The 19,963-nt window shown below is 35.0% G+C and overlaps 1 protein-coding gene across 20 annotated transcripts in view; it reads left to right on the top strand.

The window, feature by feature from the left end:
• The window catches only part of DMD (dystrophin), a 2,312,475-nt gene that overhangs the window by 1,649,211 nt on the left and 643,301 nt on the right, over window positions 1-19,963 (top strand). For all 20 annotated transcript variants that reach the window (XM_054251383.2, XM_035288503.3, XM_054251382.2 and 17 more), the window contains one exon: window positions 1,502-1,734. In XM_054251383.2, coding sequence (XP_054107358.2) covers window positions 1,502-1,734 — 233 coding nt within the window. The remainder of the gene's footprint in view (window positions 1-1,501; window positions 1,735-19,963) is intronic.

The following is a 19,963-nucleotide window of genomic DNA, read 5'->3' as shown; positions in this document are numbered from 1 at the left end:
AACAAACTTTAAAGCACAGTTACATAGCCGTGACAATTAATGAATGGCTACCTCAGAACAAAAATTCGACGTCTCATTTTTCATTTATGTTCTTAGAATAGTTTCCTGGTTGTCCATGCCTCTGAGTCTCCTGTTGAGATGTCTTTTGCAGCTTTTCTTGAAACCTTTTATTCCAAACTACATAGTCCAATAATTTTGCCACCAGTCTCCTGGTTATATTATGCTCCTGAGGCCATTGTCTATGAACTTGATTGAGCATTCCTTCCCCTCACCACTCAACTCTGATAACCCAGCTGTGTGTTGGTATTTAGCATCAGTCCACACCAGGAAGTTCAGCCCTTTTCAATCAATATAAGGCCACACACACACTTTTGACTCACTATTCCCCAAATATGTCACATTTTGGGGCTTTATCTCCAGCTTCTCACCACAGTTGTTCATCACTCTGTTTCTTATTGGCCAAGTGTTTATAAAAACAGTAATATGTAATAACATTATTAGTTACCTACCAGTGTCAGGCACTGTAATAATATTGTTGTGACGATTATGTTGCTGTTTCTGGCATTGTCATACATACATTGCTTGTACTACTCATTGAATCTACACTACCTTTTTGACATTTACCTCATTATTATTCCTGTTTTACTGAGAAGAACTGAAACTTTGAGAAGTTATGTGACTTAACCAAGGTCCTAGAGTTCATAATGCAGACACTGAATTGTCTTCCAGGCATTTGAATTCTAGGACTATACATCTTAACCATTATCATAGGATGACTTTCTCTGCAGTGTCCAATACTATTAGTATTAATTTAAGATTTATTGAAGGACTTTGAAACAGTGTTTCATGTCTAAATAGTAAAACTACTAGCTCTCACTTTTTTCAAATGTTGTACCTTGGAATTTTTCACTGCTAGTCACTATACTAGTCTGAAATTTTTTAAAAGATGATAAACTGCTCCCAGTATAAAGTACAGAGCTAAGACAAGAACATTTCATTGACTTTGATTTCCCTAGGGTCCAGCTCCAAAGTAATTTACTTCCTATTCAAGGAAATCATAAGTCAGAAAGAAGATCTTATTCAATCTTGTTTTGCCTTATATTTCTAGAATAATAATAATAACCCAAGTAAAATATATTGCCCTGGCAAGGATTGAAAACTTTTGTTTTCTTTACCACTTCCACAATGTATATTATTATTAATGAGAAGACTTATTTAAATTAAATTACTTGTCCAGGCATTAGAATGAGCAAAATCTTTTTTTAATGTTAAATGTATATCAATGAAAAGGTTGAATCTTTAAATTTTCTACCATGTATTGCTAAACAAAGTATCCACATTGCTAGAAAAAGATACATAATGTCATGAATAAGAGTTTGGCTCAAATTGTTGCTCTTCAATCAAATTTGACTTACTGTTATTGAAATTGACTCTTTTGCTCTGTTTCTAATTTTTCTTTTTTTTCTTTTTTCCTTTTTGCAAACAACCCAAAATATTTTAGCTTCTAGTCAGACTGTTACTCTGGTGACACAACCTGTGGTTACTAAGGAAACTGCCATCTCCAAACTAGAAATGCCATCTTCCTTGATGTTGGAGGTACCTGCTCTGGCAGATTTCAACCGGGCTTGGACAGAACTTACTGAATGGCTTTCTCTGCTTGATCGCGTTATAAAATCACAGAGGGTGATGGTGGGTGACCTTGAGGATATCAACGAGATGATCATCAAGCAGAAGGTAAGAGAAAAAAAGATAAAATTTGGCAGAAGTTTTCCTTTAAAATGAATATTTCCCACTAATCACTTTACTCTCCTAGGACATTTCCCACCAGTTCTTAGGCAACTGTTTCTCTGTCAGAAAACACATTACTCTCTATTCAGCCTAAGTATAATCAAAGATATAAATTAATGCAATTAACTAAGTAGCCATACATTAAAAAGGATACATACAAAAAAAAAAAAACAGAAATCTTACAAGAATAGTTGGCTGAGTTAAATTTACTAAACAACCTGGTATTTTAAAAACATATTTTATAACAAATAAGTCACTCAACTGAGCTATTTACATTTAAACTGGTTGTTTTGGCACTATGCAGCCACAACATATTGCAGAATCAAATGTAAAAGTCTGGGAATTGATTACTGTCCTCTCATCTAAGTTGTCTGTGCCAATTTTCCTCCTCCAATGATAAGGATAATTGAAAGATAGCCATAAATTAAAATGAGAAAAGTAACAAAACATAAGATATTTTTAAATATCCTAGATCTTAATGTTGGCATTTATGCAAAGCCATGTTCAAAATAATAGTTTTTAATACAAGTAGTGCATTTTCAGCCTCAGTGTAATCAATTTATGATATCAACTAGGAATATTAAAATACATTGATGTAAATATCGTTTACCTAGCTAGATCAAATATATTATACATCTTTTATATTTGTTAACTGTTAAGAAAAATAATTATGGAATTGTTTTACATTGAAGTTTTTTCACTTATAACAGCTTTCAAGCCTTTTTGGAGAAATAGAAAGTTGTGCTGAAGGTATTTCAGTGCTCAAGTACTACCTTTTGAAAAAACTACAAGTGAGGCAGCAAGAATAAGGGAAATTACTTTGTAAAATAAATTTCAGCAATTCAGTAGAAATAAAAATAGTTTGATAGTAAACAACCTACATTTAAAGACCTTGTGCTTGAACACAGAAGACCTGAAATCAGTGCCATTTGCAAATGACTATTGTGGTCAAGCCATCTCTGGATCTTGGTTTCATATTCTGAGTACAGAGCACACAGAGTACACATTCACATTCACCGTATAATTATGGATATAGGTGTAAATAAGTAGATGTAAATATCACATATATGTACATAAAATTTGCTTTACTTCTGCTTTATAAAAAGTAATTGTAGCCACATTTTTCAGAAAAAGTAACTGAGGTTCATAGATGTCAAAATCCCAGTAAGTGGCAGGACAAGGATTCAAATGTAAGTCCGTTTGATTCCTTAGCCTGTTATTACTTTACATTAACTGCCTGTAAGTAATAAGTGTAACTGTAATTACTGTTTAGTGATTTGTATGTATATGTGTATGTAGTCTATTTTAGACACTATGCTAAGCATTTTATAGTTGCTATGTACTGATGAATACAGAAAAAAGAGGTATATTCTTTCACAAAACCATATTAAGCTATACAGTAGTCCCAGGACTTGTAGTTACCAAAGGAAGCAACATCTTATCATGTTTAAATCCCAGATTTTGAAGTTAGGTTGTCTGGGTTCAAAGCTTGGCTCCCAAGCTGTGTGACTCGGGAAAGTTATTCAGCCTCCATGAGCCCAAGTTTATCTATCTGTAAAATGTAGATAGTTGTACCACCTGCCTTGCAGTTTGTTATCAGGATTAAGTTGGTTAGTACATGAAAACACTTCCTACTTTACCTTGCTTACTGCTTACTGCTAGTATTGAACAAACGTTAGTAATTATATTTGGTTCTACCACGAACTCTAGAAATCTAACCAATGATGGCATTTGTATCATGCAAACTGTATATCACATTATCATATTATGTGGAAATGAGAGCTTGTTTCTACTTCTGTACCCTATTCTACCATTGACATTATAGCTTCCTGTACAAGTTACCTGATAACAGATTGGGAGAGAAAGTCCACACTTCCTTGTGACAGGTTTGTGAGTCCAGCATTTAGGGAAGCCACTGACATGCTCAGTAGTCTACAGAGTTCTCCAATGAATTTTTTTTCAGAAAGGACTGCTAATTTGATGCCCCCTCACAAAGATTGTCTTTAAATATAGGTCAAAAATTAACAGAGGGCTAGATGCGGTGGTTCAGCCCTGCAATCTCAGCAGTTTGGGAGGCTGAGGTGGGTGAATCACTTGAGGTCAGGAGTTTGAGACCAGCCTGACCAACATGGTGAAACCCCATCTCTACTAAAAATACAAATATTAGCTGGTGTGGTGGAAGATGCCCATAACCCCAGCTACTGGGGAGGCTGAGGCAGGAGAATCACTTTGAATCCTGGAGTGGAGGTTACAGTGAACTGAGATTGTGCCATTGCACTCCAGCCTGAGTGACAGAGTGAGATTCTAAAAAAAATTAATATAGAGGAAAAAAATCAAATCAAAAGCTGTTTCTGAGACACAAAAATACAGAATTTATAAATTATATAATATATATAAATAAATATTATAAAAATATTATATATAGTATATTACTATATATAATGATATATAATGTACATATATATTTTATTTAAAAATCTAATGTCCCTTCTCTTGCTTGCTGAATAGGGAGATGCTTTTCCTGCCCCTTCCTCTTACATTAAAAAGTAATTCATAAAGACATCATCAGTTACTGGCTTTGATAGCTTCAATCACCAAGTTGTGAGTAAAATGGTCTTAAATCATCATTAAATAAATGTGTGTGGGAGAGAAGATAAGGAGAAGTAAGTTTGGGGCAGATTTTATTATAATTTCAGGAAATAAATATTGATTTTATATAAAGTGTTAAATAAAGAAATCTCAACTTTAACGTTTGATGTGTGAAACATTAGGCAAAATTCCAAAAGGGCTTTATAAACTAAAAAAACTTTACTATCGCCTATTCATTTTTATTATTTTAACCAACTTTTATTGAATTGCCACTAAGTACCTGAGAAATATGAAGTTGCACAAGATAAAATATGCAGGTAAAAGAGGTTGAAGGAAGAAAAGCAGTAATAACACTATGATAGAGAGAAATTCTAGGAGAATAGCTAACACATGTTTAGCACTAATGATATGCCAGTCATTGATCTAAGTACTTCCTGTGAATTGTTTAATGCTTACAACATCGCTGTGAGGTAGATACAGTGGCACACTAAGCATAATAACCTGCCCAAGAGCTAGGAGGAAAGAAACAGTGATGAGATTTGAACTCAAGCAGTCTGGTTCCAGAGTCCTCTCACTTAAACCTCATAGTTTTCAACTTCCCTGATACTGGGTGAGTGATGCTCTTGGGACTTTCTTCAGGGAAAACTAAGCCAGGAAAGAGAACAGATGCTAGTGAGATGTTCCTGAAGTAGATAAAACTTAAGCCAAGCATTAAAGAATGAGTTTGAATTACACAGCTAGATAAAATGAGAAGGGCAACTCAGGCAAAGGGAACAGACTGTGCTTTTCAATGAGATGGAAAACCACAGCGTATGTTATAGGAATTGTGATTCCATATGGCTGAAGTTAAGGGTATATGATGAGGAAGAAATTGATGAGGTTGGATAGAAAGAACTGGGGCTAAATAATGGGAATCCTTTGTTGCCAGACTGAAGAATTCTGATGATGGCCTACAGGCAGAGACAACCCTGAAAGGATTGTAAACAGGAAAATAAAATCATCAAATACAGTTTAGTTACCTATCAAGTAGGGCTCTCTGGGTGCAAGCAACAGAGATCAGTCTCTGATTAAATCAAGCAGAAAGTAAATGTGCTGTGATCAGCACAAAGGCAATGGAATGAAGCTTACAAAAGGAAAAAGATCTGAGCATGCCTTCCTGGGCATGTGGTTAACAAAAACTATTTCAGGTTCTTTGTGATAATCTCTTTTTTCCATCCTGTGTAACTCTGTTCAAATTTTGAAGTCTTAAAAGACAGTCCAGTTCACCTTGCTTGGGTCACATGTTAATACATGAGCTAGAAGAGCAGAAAACTCTTGTTTAAATCCCTCTTCTCCCAAAGTCTCAAAATTAAGGAAAGGCAATTCTCCTGAATAGAAACTGGGGTCTACTGTCAATAGAAGAAGGAAATGGTTCTGACCAACCACTAAATGATAATTGTCAACTGAACTCAGCCAATAACATGTAGATTAAGTTGGAGGATAGAGCAAATAAAGGTGATTTGTAGGAGGTAATTGTTATGGTCTAAAGCAAGCTTGTCCAACCCATGGCCCATGAGCCACATGTGGCCCAGGATGGCTCTGAATGTGGCCCAACACAAATTTGTAAACGTACTTAAAACATTGAGATCTTTCGTGTGTGACTTTTTTTTCACTCATCAACTATCATCAGTGTTAGTGTGTTCCATGTGTGGCACAAGACAATTCTTCTTCCAATGTGGCCCAGGAAAGCCGAAAGATTGAATATAGCTGATCTAAAGCAACAGGTTAATCTACTCAACTTTGCAGCATATAGATCTGAAACAAAAACCATTTATATACCTGTACCCTAAATACAAATTTATTTGACCATGACACATACAATAATTGGTTCTCAGTAAATGTAGATAGCTTGATGGATAATGTGAATGCAATGTGATAAAGAAGCTTCATATTCAACAAAGATTGAAATGTGAGGATTATAATTCTAAAGCATCAGAAGTTAGATAAGATAATGCAATAAGACATTTTATGACTCAAGGCAAAGTTGGTTATGAGATTCAGACCAAACCTTAGACATGTTGTAGTTCGAGTAAGCTAACCTTTTGCTAGCTTTAGACTTTGAACTCACAAAACATATATTTGGTAAAACTCTTATGTTCTCCTTCAGTATGTATTGCTTGATTAAAATATCATTTAGAAAATGGGGAGCTTCTCCCATTTTGAAATAAAAATAATTTTTACTAAGTGAATTCTATTCAGCAAAAAGAGTGGAAGCTAAAATTACAACTTCATTTTTTTAAGTTTTAAAAATATAGCCATTTTTAAAAAATAAGCAAATCTGCTTCATTTTAGACAGTAGAAAATATGCCATTATGTTTTAGAAAAATCAAAATGTGAAATATGCAAATTAAGCCTTTAGAAGTAAAACAGACATGAAGTTCAAAGTTTAGTTTCTAGAATTGTGAATCAATAGCAGTGGATGATTTATATTTTATAGCTTAGTGTCAGAGAACTCTGATTAAAAACTGCTTTTGCGATTTCATCTCATGTTTAAGTAAAATTGCTCTGAAACAATGTTTGACAATAATTAGCTGTTTTCTTTTTTGACATAATCTATCAAGTGAAGGGAAAAATATGTCCTGGCTTTTGCTCTGAGAGTGATTATTAAATCTGACCCTCAAGGAAGGGGAGGAGAGAATGAAGAAGGGAGGAATGGAAGGAGGAGGAAAGGGAAAAATGGAAGGAAAAGAGGAAGGAAAGCAGGAAAAAGGGGAAGGAGGGAAAAAAGAAAAAGGTAGAAAAGAAAGAAAAAACCAAGAAAGGAATATTAAAGAGGAAAAAAGAAGAGTGAGAAAAGAAGGAAATGAAAGAGGGATGAAGGGAGACAGGAGGGAGAGAGGTGGGGGGTAAATATGAAGAGAGGTTTGTGGCAGTGGAGACTAGAGTTGCTATCAACAAACAATTTAGTTGGCAATATGATATTATTTTTTATAATACTGATGTCTGATTGCCTGTGCTGAGTTAATTGTATCTTTTTCTGGTTCCATTTGGCCAGGTGTTCAGGGTAATTCACCATAAAATCTCAACCACTGCACTTGTATTGAATAAAGAATTGAATTGGCAAAGGCATTTTATTTTCTAATAAGACCTCTCCAGATTGAGGTTGAGACAAATTGGCCAATCTGGACAAGATGATAATAGCATTGTTTAAGATTCATTTTCAACCACACATTACACTGTTACCTGGGAGATTTCATTATCTAAAAATTGAATGAGCACTTTTAGTGGATATAGTGTATATTTAAATGGGACATAATTTTGTGAATGTGTTTAATTTTTGTTGTTGTTAAGGTCAAAGTACTTAATAAAAATTATGATTTTTTAAAACTCTGTCTATATCTACACAAAAAGCACTTGAATAGCTACAGAATCATTCTGATTATAACCTTTGTTCAATACATTCAGTCACAGTCTGACTACTAAACAACTTGTGTAGTATAGCCCTGGAAGAATTGATGGAGCAACATGTTGGTAAATTGGCATCGGCTATTTAAACTGAAAGCAATGCAAAATAGAATGTTTCTTGGTTTTATTACCTTGTCACAAACCCAGAAAAAAGTGGGTATTACAAAATTTTTCTTATTCAACAAATGAGAGAAGTTATAAAAAATTTAGTTAATTGATCTAATGTCACTTAGTAAAAATAATTCAGACCTCTTGGGAATAGACAGTTTCTCATATCTTCTCTGTTTTCTCAGCCACCCCTGTCAACTTCTTACACATCTCATTTCTCCATCCAAATTATAACGAAACAAAGTAAACATGGTTTATTTCCATGGGCATCCAACTGATTTCACAAGTTGGGTGAAAGTCATCTTAGGGTGAAGAGATTGATTGGTCTGTTTTTCTCTTTCATTGAACAATAGTCCAGTCCTTCTTATCTCATCAGTTCATTTCTCCACAAACTCATTTAAGAAACACCATACCAGAGTGTGCTGTCCTTCTATATATAGAAGTTGCTCTACAAATAATTATTTATACATTGTTGTATAAATAATAATGTTGTAATCTGTTTGAAGATATTTACAAGTTTTGTGCTGTAGTTATCTTCCAACAAATGTACATGTCTCTGGTTGGTGACCATGTGGATGACTGATCCATATTTATGTAATTTTCTTTCTTTACCTAATGAGACCAAATCCACTGTTATCTTCACTGAAAGATGTAAAGATATGTCAATGTCAGTAATATGACTTATTTTATATTCTCTGGTCATAACAAAAATAAACTCCCCCCTTAAACAAGAAGGTCATAGAGTTATAAAGACACACACACACACACACACACACACACACACACAATCATATTTTCTAAGTCTCCTAATAACCTTTTTATGGAAAACGATACCATATGCTTTTTTCTGAAAGAAACTTTATAGATGTATAAACTATAGTAAACTACATATTCCAATGTCTATGAATAGAAATGTATATCTTATTTTATTTCAGTTCAATTCACTATAAAATTTTCTGTCAAAATCTTATCAAGCAAAACTGATCCAGGATATTTACATAGATTACAATGAAAGTCAGTATACTGCGTTATTCATATAATACCAGTGGGATTCTAATAAGGAAGTTTATGCTTGTCATTGTATTTAAATAGAGAATTCTATTTACAAGTTTCTTTTCCTGGATCTGTTTAAGATTCCTTTATATGAAGTAACTTTTATTATTTTCATAAAAATATGTAGAATCTGGGTCTTCTCTAACTCTCTTACAGGAAAGGAATGGAAGTAAATAAGGTTTTGTTTTTTTTAAATTTTATTTTCTAAAAGTTATATAAGGTTATTGTTCCCTAAAGTTTAGTACCTGCCTTTTGGGCTTTCCATTTCACCACAACTTTTGGTCCTTAAAGTCTATAATTTAACTTACAGTGTGGTACAATGTAAGTTTTTCTTATTATTACATTTAATGCTAGGGTAATGTTAATATTAGGTATATGGTTGTTTTTTTCATTCCTTCGTTCAACAAATTGTCTTTGAAATCCATGTTATAAAGCACTCTAGAGTCAAGTCAAAGACTATTGAGAAAGTAGAGTGGAAAGACACAGTAGAGTAACAATTTGGATTTAAATTTGATTTCCCTGTGTGTGATAGTGCATAAGTGTGAATAAGATGAGGCAGTGATCACACATCACTATTAGTAAAAGTGTTTTTTACATGTATCCACACTTTTATGTATATGATTACTTATGTTAAAGTGATACATATTACATAAAATTAACATGTGCATTAAGTAGTTATTTTAATATTCTGTAATTAAAATAAATACTACTAGTATTTTCTTTCCTCCTTCAAATGCCTACTTTGGATACCTCAAGTTACAGTGTCTTAAAGATTCCTTAGAAATATATTGACTGTATTTTAAGGGCTTTTGATATAAGAATGAGTTTTCATTCATCTGTTATGTATTGAACACTCGCTGATGAAAGGCATCAGCGTTATCTGCTCTTAGGGAATAAAAATAAAAAGGAATATTCTCTAATATTAGAGTGTATCCTTTATAAGGAAAACATAAAAGGCAGAGCAGTTATTGCCACAAAAAAATAAGGTGTTATGGTGGTTTTAATCATATATGTATTAGGATGAATTAATCAGTTGATCAATTGTGATTTATTGTCTTACTCTAAGTATGTGCCTGTCTTTCTCATATAAATGAAAATTAAGCTATATTTATCTTTCTAGGGATCTTGTTTATTTTTATTCAATAACTTGGGAGTGAAAATTGATTTTTACATATGTTAATGTTTTTAAATTTTATAAATTAATGGATCCGTAATTTCCAAGGTAGTAATGGCTGCAGTGTTTTTGGAAAACAAGCAATAGGATTTGACTGTGCTGTTGTGATTTTTTTGTTGTTGTACTTTAGGTTCTGGGATATATGTGCAGATCATGCAGGATTGTTGCATAGTTACACACATAGCACTGTAGTTTGCTGCCTCCATCCCCCTATTACCTACATCTGGCATTTCTCCCCATGTTATCCCTCCTCGACTCCCCCACCCCCCAACCCAACTGTCTCTCCCTTGCCTCCCCCAACAGACCCCAGTGTGTGATGCTGTTGTGATTTTTAAATAATTAACTAAAAATAATGCCACGGTTTCTACAATGATTTGAGTCAATTTTTTTTTTATTTCTAAAAACAACTTTAAATACAGTTTTAGTAATTCACAAATGCTTTCAGTTCCCTTACCTTTATATTTTATATTCTGTGTAAACAAGTAGCATCATATTTTTATTATACTTTATATTCTGGGGTACATGTGCAGAAGGTGCAGGTTTGTTACATAGGTATACATGTGCCATGGTGGTTTTCTGCATTTATCACCCCGTCATCTATATTAGGTGTTTCTCCTAATGCCATCCCTTCCCTAGCCCTCCCCTACCCACCCATCCCTGGACAGACCCCAGTGTGTGATGTTCTCCTCCCTGTGTCCACGTGTTCTCATTGTTCAATGCCCACTTATGAGTGAGAACAAAGTAGCATCATATTTAAGAGTTATATAACACCTATGATTTATTCAAGGAAATAATATATACTGTATTATTTATCCCAAAAACAGAAATAACTTGATTTAACTGTCATATTCTCTCTTAAATAATAGAAGCAAAATAAACTGTAATGACCAATGTAACCCCTCCCCCATACCAAGTGAATCTATGTTCAACTCTAGGATTATCTTTACAACCTCAAACTAAAAATAAAAAGGATTAAGTGCATGAAGAAGATTTTTGCCAAAAGCATATAGATAAATTGAGTTGATTCTATACTTAAAGTGGAGAGAAGAGAATTATTTACTCTTAAGTCCACCTTTTTTCCCTAAATGTGAAAGAAGTAGATTGTAGTGAGAAGGAAAATAATCTGTAGCAACTTCATTGAGGCTATGCCTTCTGTCATGTTATATTATATGAAAGTAATGAAATGCTCCCACAGATAGAATTAGAAGTCACCTTTGAGAAATTCTGCATAAAAATTAGCCTGCCTCTTTACCACTTACTCAAGTTTGATTTGTTTTAAGTTATAGAATAGGTGTTAGGCACTAGAAGAGGAGATTTATTGGGGGCGAAGATCACTAGTTGGAAACAATGCAAGCAGGCAGGAAGCTATATAATGAGATTTTACAGTAGAATTATTTTCTAAATTAAAATGAGGATGGGTTCATACACAACAGCTCATACTTGTAATATCAGCACAAGGAAAGAGGATTCCTTGAGGTCAGGAGTTCAAGACCAGCTTGGGCAACATAGTGATAATTCATCTCGACAAAAAATTAAATAAAGAATTAGCTGGCTGTCATTGTGTGGACCTGTAGCTTTAGCTACTCAGGAGGCTGAGGTGACATGATCTCTTGGGCCCAGGAATTAGAGGCTGCAGTAAGCTATAATAGCACCACTGGACTCCAACCTGGGCAATGTAGCAAAACGCCATCTCTAAAAAAGAATAAAATATAAAACTAAAATAATATATTAAATAAATAAATTAAAATGAGGATGTATTTTATTTTAACATTAGGAAACTTTTTAGTTGAGAACCATGCAAACATTCAATGTGTGAGTTCTGACCAAATCCAATTATTAACCAGACCAATGACTTATGGTTCCTTCACACTCCTTAAAGTTGGTTAATATAATGATTATACTGGGGACTGGTGTGTCACAGCTTAAAGCCTTTGAGATTTACCCCTGCCTTTTCTGTAAAGTTCGCTTTGGTAATTCCACTATGTATTGGTCTTTTTTTTTTTCTTTTGAAAGTCTCACACTGTTACCCTGGCTGGAGTGCAGTGGTGCGATCTCGGCTCACTGCAGCCTCCACCTCCCTGGTTCAAGTAACTCTCTTGCCTCAGCTTCTCAATTAGCTGGGATTGCAGGCACCCACCACCATGCCAGGCTAATATTTTGTATTTTTATTAGAGATGGGATTTTACTATGTTGGCCAGGCTGGTCTTGAATGTCTGACCTTATGATCCAACCGCCTTGGCCTCTCAAAGTGCTGGGATTACAGGCATAAGTCACCACGCCCAGCCACCAATATGTATTGGTCTTTTTAATCAATGATTCAGTGCAGAATAATTTTGTCTTTTAACTATATATTTTCTTGTAAAGCTGCTTCTGTTGTCTTGAACTTTTCTTTTAAAATGTATGTTGTCATTTGACTTTTTAAATTGTCAATTAAAATTAACAATTAAAATTAATGTAAATTTAAATTCATGTAAAATTAAAATTAACGTAAATCTCCTTTAAAGGAAGGTGTAATATTCTATTAGACATGGCAGCTAAGGATATACTAGGTGCTTTATAAATGGTGTTGATATACTTTATCTTCACAGATTACTAGTTTTACTTAATATTTGCAATATAGCAATCTTTTATAGAGTTATAATCATATATATGTTTATCTTAACTGTTAAATGCAGCATGATTCATGTATAGTTTTGTTCAGTGCTAAATGAAAGTCTCCTGAGAATTAAATTTACTGCATTGAGCAAAAACAGTCATCATTTTAGACATACTAAGAATTTTAGAAATTAAATATTTCTTTTCAGTGTACTCTGTTAAGATTGTGTTTAGCTACATGTGACAACATTTTCTGTGGCTTATCCAGATAGTTTCTTTTTCTCATAGAGCAAGAGTTCCAGAATTATGTATTCCAGTGTCGGTGGAGCAGCTGCAAAACCATATGTCCCAACTCTTTCCTCCATTCCCAGTCATCTCCAACATGAGACTTTCTTCCCCTGTGGTCTCAACATGGCCTCTCTGCCTCCAGGCACTATGTATGTGCTTCCAAATGGAAAGGAAAATGGGGAAAGTAAATGCATATTCCAGCTGTGTCAGCTCCTGTTTGTAAGGAAAAAAAACGCTTTTCTGACAGCCCCACATTGAAGAGTTCTACTTGACTGCGTTAACCAGAAATGTGTCACATGACCATTCATAACTTCTAAAATCTTGGGAGGATTGAGTGTTTAAACTGATTAGGTATGTTTCTTGCTTTATAATTCAAAATGTAAAAACTGGTGACCTATTCATAAAACCTTGATAGTCTGAACAAAATTTGGATTCTTTTTAGCTAAGAGAAAAAGAAAGGATATTGGATAGACAACTGGCTATGCCAGCCAAGAGACTCATAATAATGCATACTTTCTCCTTTAGACATACCTAGTTTTAACTCAGCTAAATACGATGTGATTGTTTTCCTGTCATCTTAGTTCTGTTGAAATTTATTTCAGATATCAAGGAAATCAAATGGAGAAAACATTCTATTCTTCATGTCTTTCTGCCTCTGAATATTTTTATGTTGGAGAAAGAGAAATCAGTCACTTTCACAATAGCTTAGTCTGACAAATTCTAAAGATGCCCATTAGCATCAATATATATGGTATTAGGTCATCCGTTTCTATATTCTGAATTAGTAAGACCCAATCACGTCCACTGAGTTCAAGAGAAAGTACAGACTGCATAATAAAAAGATGACCAGTTCTAGCGATGATAATCAAACAAGAAAACAAGTAATATAGTTCGTTTAGAATAACACATTTTAAAGATCAAGTTTTTCTGCCTTGCCAGTGTTGCCTTTCTTGTTAACATTTCTTTTTCTTCTTCTTGAGGTAGGCTTCCCTATCTTTCATCACAAACCCCAGTATTTACTTGGACATTCATGGTCTATTCATAACAGCACTACTCCATGGCCCAAACTTGCAGATGTTTCCCTCCTTCTTCTACACTTCTTCCAGTAAGAATAACCACTCTTGTCTCTCATAATCTCAGCTGTCTGTTTTGTGCCATAAAAATGGAAAATAATGAGTAATAAGATACCAGCTAGGTTTTAGTTATACAAGATGAGTAAGTCCTACAGATCTACTGTACAGCAAGGGCTTATAGTTAACAATATTATATATTTTAAACTTTGCTAGGAGAGTAGATCTTTTTTTAACTGTTATTATTGTACATGCAAAAATAATAATAGTAGGTCAGGCACGATGGGTCATGCCTGTAATCTCAGCACTTTGTGAGGCTGAGGCAGGCAGATCACAAGGTCAAGAGATCAAGACTATCCTGGCCAACATGGTGAATCCCTGTCTCTACTAAAAATACCAAAAAAAAAAAAAATAGCTGGGCATGGTGGTGCATGCCTGTAGTCCCAGCTAATTGGGAGGCTGAGGCAAGAGAATCGCTTGAACCCAAAAGGTGGAGGTTGAAGTGAGCCGAAATGGCACCCCTGCACTCCAGCCTGGGCGACAGACCAAGACTCTGTCTCAAAAAAAAAATAAAATAATAGTAGTAAATAAGGAGGGTGGGAGAAAAATTTTGGAGGTGGTGCATAGGTTTATGGCATAGATTCTGGACATGATTTCACAGGGGTATGCAGTCATACATCTCTTAACAGATATGCATTCTGAGAAATACATTGATAGCTGATTTATCTTTTTTTTTTTTATTTTTTATTGGATTATAGGTTTTGGGGTACATGAGCAGAGCATGCAAGACAGTTGCGTAGGTACACACATGGCAGTGTGCTTTGCTTTTCTTCTCCCCTTCACCCACATTTGGCATTTCTCCCCAGGCTATCCCTCCCCACCTCCCCCTCCCACTGGCCCTCCCCTTTTCCCCCCAATAGACCCCAGTGTTTAGTACTCCCCTTTCTGTGTCCATGTGTTCTCATTTTTCATCACCCACCTATGAGTGAGAATATGCGGTGTTTCATTTTCTGTTCTTGTGTCAGTTTGCTGAGGATGATGTTTTCCAGATTCATCCATGTCCCTACAAACGACACAAACTCATCATTTCTGATTGCTGCATAATATTCCATGGTGTATATGTGCCACATTTTTCCAATCCAGTCTATTATCAATGGGCATTTGGGTTGATTCCAGGTCTTTACTATTGTAAACAGTGCTGCAATGAACATTCGTGTACATGTGTCCTTATAGTAGAACGATTTATAGTCTTTTGGATATATACCCAGTAATGGGATTGCTGGGTCAAATGGAATTTCTATTTCTAAGGCCTTGAGGAATCGCCACACTGTCCTCCACAATGGTTGAACTAATTTACACTCCCACCAACAGTGTAAAAGTGTTCCTTTTTCTCCACATCCTCTCCAGCATCTGTTGTCTCCAGATTTTTTAATGATCGCCATTCTAACTGGCGTGAGATGGTATCTCAATGTGGTTTTGATTTGCATCTCTCTGATGACCAGTGACGATGAGCATTTTTTCATATGATTGTTGGCCTCATATATGTCTTCTTTCGTAAAGTATCTGTTCATATCCTTTGCCCACTTTTGAATGGGCTTATTTGTTTTTTTCCTGTAAATCTGCTTGAGCTCTTTGTAAATTCTGGATATCAGCCCTTTGTCAGATGGGTAGACTGCGAAAATTTTTTCCCATTCTGTTGGTTGCCGATCCACTCTAGTGACTGTTTCTTTTGCCGTGCAGAAGCTGTGGAGTTTGATTAGGTCCCATTTGTCTATTTTGGCTTTTGTTGCCAATGCTCTTGGTGTTTTGTTCATGAAGTCCTTGCCTACTCCTATGTCCTGGATAGTTTTGCCTAGATTTCCTTCTAGGGTTTTTATGGTGCCAGGTCTTATGTTTAAGTCTTTAATCCATCTGGAGTTAATTTTAGTGTAAGGTGTCAGGAAGGGGTCCAGTTTCTGCTTTCTGCACATGGCTAGCCAGTTTTCCCAACACTATTTGTTAAACATGGAATCCTTGCCCCATTGCTTGTTTTTGTCAGGTTTATCAAAGATTGTATAGTTGTATGTATGTTGTGTTGCCTCCGGTGCCTCTGTTTTGTTCCATTGGTCTATATCTCTGTTTTGGTACCAGTACCATGCTGTTTTGATTACTGTAGCCTTGTAGTATAGTTTGAAATCCGGTAGTGTGATGCCCCCCGCTGTGTTCTTTTTGCTTAGAATTGACTTGGCTATGCGGGCTCTCTTTTGGTTCCATATGAAGTTCATGGTGGTTTTTTCCAGTTCTGTGAAGAAAGTCAATGGTAGCTTGATGGGGATAGCGTTGATTCTGTAAATTACTTTGGGCAGTATAGCCATTTTCACGATATTAATTCTTCCTAACCATGAACATGGAATGTTTCTCCATCTGTTTGTGTCCTCTCTGATTTCGTTGAGCAGTGGTTTGTAGTTCTCCTTGAAGAGGTCTCTTTCGTTCCTTGTGAGTTGTATTCCAAGGTATTTTATTCTTTTTGTAGCAATTGCGAATGGCGATAGCTGATTTATCTTATACAAATATCATAGAGTGTACTTACACAAACCAGTGTACAAACCAGTACAGCATGTGACTGTACTGAATACTGTAGGCAATTGTAACACAATGGCAAGTATTTTTGTATCTAATCATATCTAAACATAGAATAGTTACAGAAAAATATTTTATAATCTTATAGGACCACTGTCCTACATTTATACAGAATGTGTACATGACAGCCATCCATTGATAAAAGTGTCCTTATGCATCACATAAATATAATCTCCAAACTGATCATGCTGTGTATATTAAATATGTATAGCTTTTTTTATGTCAATCAGACCCCAATAAAGTGGTTAAAAGAGATTTTGACTAGGAAATATACTATCATTTTTAGTTGATAAAAGATCTCAACGTTTTCAAAATAGTCCTACAGAAAACCAGTTCATCAGGTGTGTATACGTGATCCTCATGAAAAGGTCAAAGAAGCTGAAAGACATGCATAGACTTTGCCTCTCCTAGCAATCTATGATATACAGCTGCATAATAAGGTCACTGAAAAGTCCGGTGGGAATGTTAATATTGTTAGCTCAGTATTTCTCAGTCATTTCTCCGTGGAAACCATTTGTGTAGAATATCTTGAGGAGCACAGTTGAGGGAATGTTATCTTAGTTGAATGTGTATATCTCTCTGAGTCATGTGATTTCTCTATATATGTTTTCACCAAATCTTTTAGAAACCTTTTCTCTTAGCACTGTGTCTATAATTTGTGAAATTGTTACCAGGATAACATTTATGCCTCTCACTATGATGTACCTACCAGGATCCAAGCAGCCACTGTTTTTCTAGAACAAGTATCTGGAGGAAAGAATTCAGCACAGCATTCTACAAAATCATTTTGTTTATTAAAATATATTACTATATTACATATAGTAATTTATATTTAGAATATTGATTATTAAAATCTGCATGACAGCTTTAAGAGCAGCACACAATATATAGCAGTTTGTACTGAAACTAACAGTCTTCTCCTTTTTTTATTTAATTTTACTTAAAGTTCTGGGGTACATATGCAAATCTTGCAGCCTTGTTACATAGGTATATACATGCCATGGTGGTTTGCTGCCTCCATCCCCCCGTCACCTACATTAGGTATTTCTTCTAATGTTATCCCTCCCCAATACCGCCACACCCTGCTATCCCTTCCCTAGTCCCCCACCCCACAACAGACCCCAGTGTGTGATGTTCCCCTCCCTGTGTCCGTATGTTCTCATTGTTCAATGCCCACTTAAAAGTGAGAACATGGGGTGTTTGGCTTTCTGTTCTTGTGTCAGTTTGCTGAGAATGATGGTTTCCAGCTTCACCCATGTCCCTGTGAAGGACATGAACTCATCCTTTTTTATGGCTGCATAGTATTCTATGATGTATATGTGCCATATTTTCTTTATCCAGTCTATCTCCGATGGATTTTTGGGTTGGATCCAGGTCTTCGCTATTGTAAACAGTACTGCGGTGACCATATGTGTGCATGTGTCTTTATAATAGATCGATTTATAATCCTTTGGGTGAACAGACACCTTTCAAAAGAAGATATTTATGTGGCCAACAAACATGAAAAAATGCTCATCACTGGGCATTAGAGAAATGCAAAACTAACAGTCTTCTGAAAAGGATTCACTTTTTGTTTTTATTCTGTTGTCCTACTCATTGACAGTGTTATGTAAGTAATTGTAAAATTTAAAATCTGGAAAGAGAATGTGGACTCAGAATGCCATCTCTTTTGTTATTTCAATAGGAATAGAAATGAACATACATATTCATTTTCTTTCATTACACAGCCAGAGAAATAGAATGGATTTTATAAACATGTAAAAGCAAGGATTTTGATCACTGATAAAAAGGAAATGTTTGGTCACTACCTTACTTCATTTCTTTTTCCTTATCCTGTTTTTTTCTTTGCCAACTATTTGATGACATCTCTGAACATCACCTTTTATGCATGGCAAGAATTGGGTATCATAGCAAAGAACACTGTTAATATCATTAAGTTACGTCATCCCCTCCTGAAATATAGAGGACGTTTAAGGCTATGTGAATATTTTTATTCTGGTTTTTCTTGTATTTGTAGAAATTACATGAGCTTTGTTTAAAGTCAGGCATCTAAAACCTTGCCCTGTATGCTACTGACAAACTACACAAATTTGTGATCTATTCTGTTACAGTGTGTTCAACTGTAAAACTAGGATAGCAAACTCTATATCATATTATAGTTATCAGGATTTAAAAAGCAGGTTTTGAAAATCTTAGTAAATAATAAATCTGTACGCTGTAGTTGAATTTGTTCTATATTCTTTAAGAAATTCCCTTTGATGATTATGCCAACTTCTGTATTACTTTTCCTCACATTTTAATTTTGCGCTTTTATCATAGTAGTATTTTACATTATCCATCAAAGTAACAATTACATAAAGTCATTCTTAAATATGAATTTTAGATGATTAAATAGATTTGTATGGAGGTTCCTCTTGCTAATCATAGCAATTATCCTTAGTGAAAAATGATAGACACTTGACCAATTAATCATGATAACTATTTTTGCATCAAATAAATGAAACTTTCAAATCTGAGAGAGAATCGAAAGGGCAATGGTAGTATACTGTCTCAAAGCCCCTTTGCAATTGATGGTACAAATTTAAAAAGAGAGAGACAAAAACATGTTTCACTGTAATTGTTTTCTAAGTGCTTCTGAATACATGTATTTTCTTAATAGTTTCAATTTTTTTAGTTGGATTGAAAGGAAACTCTTGGAGTGTAATAAGGAGGGCACCTTCTGTTGAGAGGTTTTCAGACAACAGAGTGTGCCTAACGCCAAAGATGAGATCGTTTTGCAAAAGTCAGTGGCCAGAAACAGGTGTGTTTGACCCTTGAGAGATACGCAGGAAGTCTACCACACTTTAATCCTTTCAAATGTGCTTTACCTTAATTCCCGAGTACTTTAATAAAGGAGAAATGGGAAAAAATATACACACCATTATGGAAAAGTTTTGACCTACACTATGGAGACTTTTAGAATAAGAACATTCTAGAAATCAGTCCCAAATGCCTAGGATTTACTTACTTAAAGATAATGTCACAGGTTGGGTTCCTGGGAAGCATAATCTGTGATTGAGGTGAGCATGCAGTATGTATATTTAGGAGTGTTCTTGTGGTAAACATGTAGGGGCAGAGGGAGAAGTTTGTCTGTGACACAGTCTCAGTAGGGGCCTCAGCTGACCATCCAGGGAGGTTTTTTTTTTTTTTATTTTTTTCTTTTTGAGATGGAGTGTTGCTCGGTTGCCCAGGCTGG

The sequence above is a fragment of the Callithrix jacchus genome, chromosome X (genome assembly GCF_049354715.1).
Source record: "Callithrix jacchus isolate 240 chromosome X, calJac240_pri, whole genome shotgun sequence".
Taxonomy (NCBI): domain Eukaryota; kingdom Metazoa; phylum Chordata; class Mammalia; order Primates; family Cebidae; genus Callithrix; species Callithrix jacchus.
Note: the sequence above shows the minus strand (reverse complement) of the source record. Positions and strands in the feature narration are given on the sequence as shown.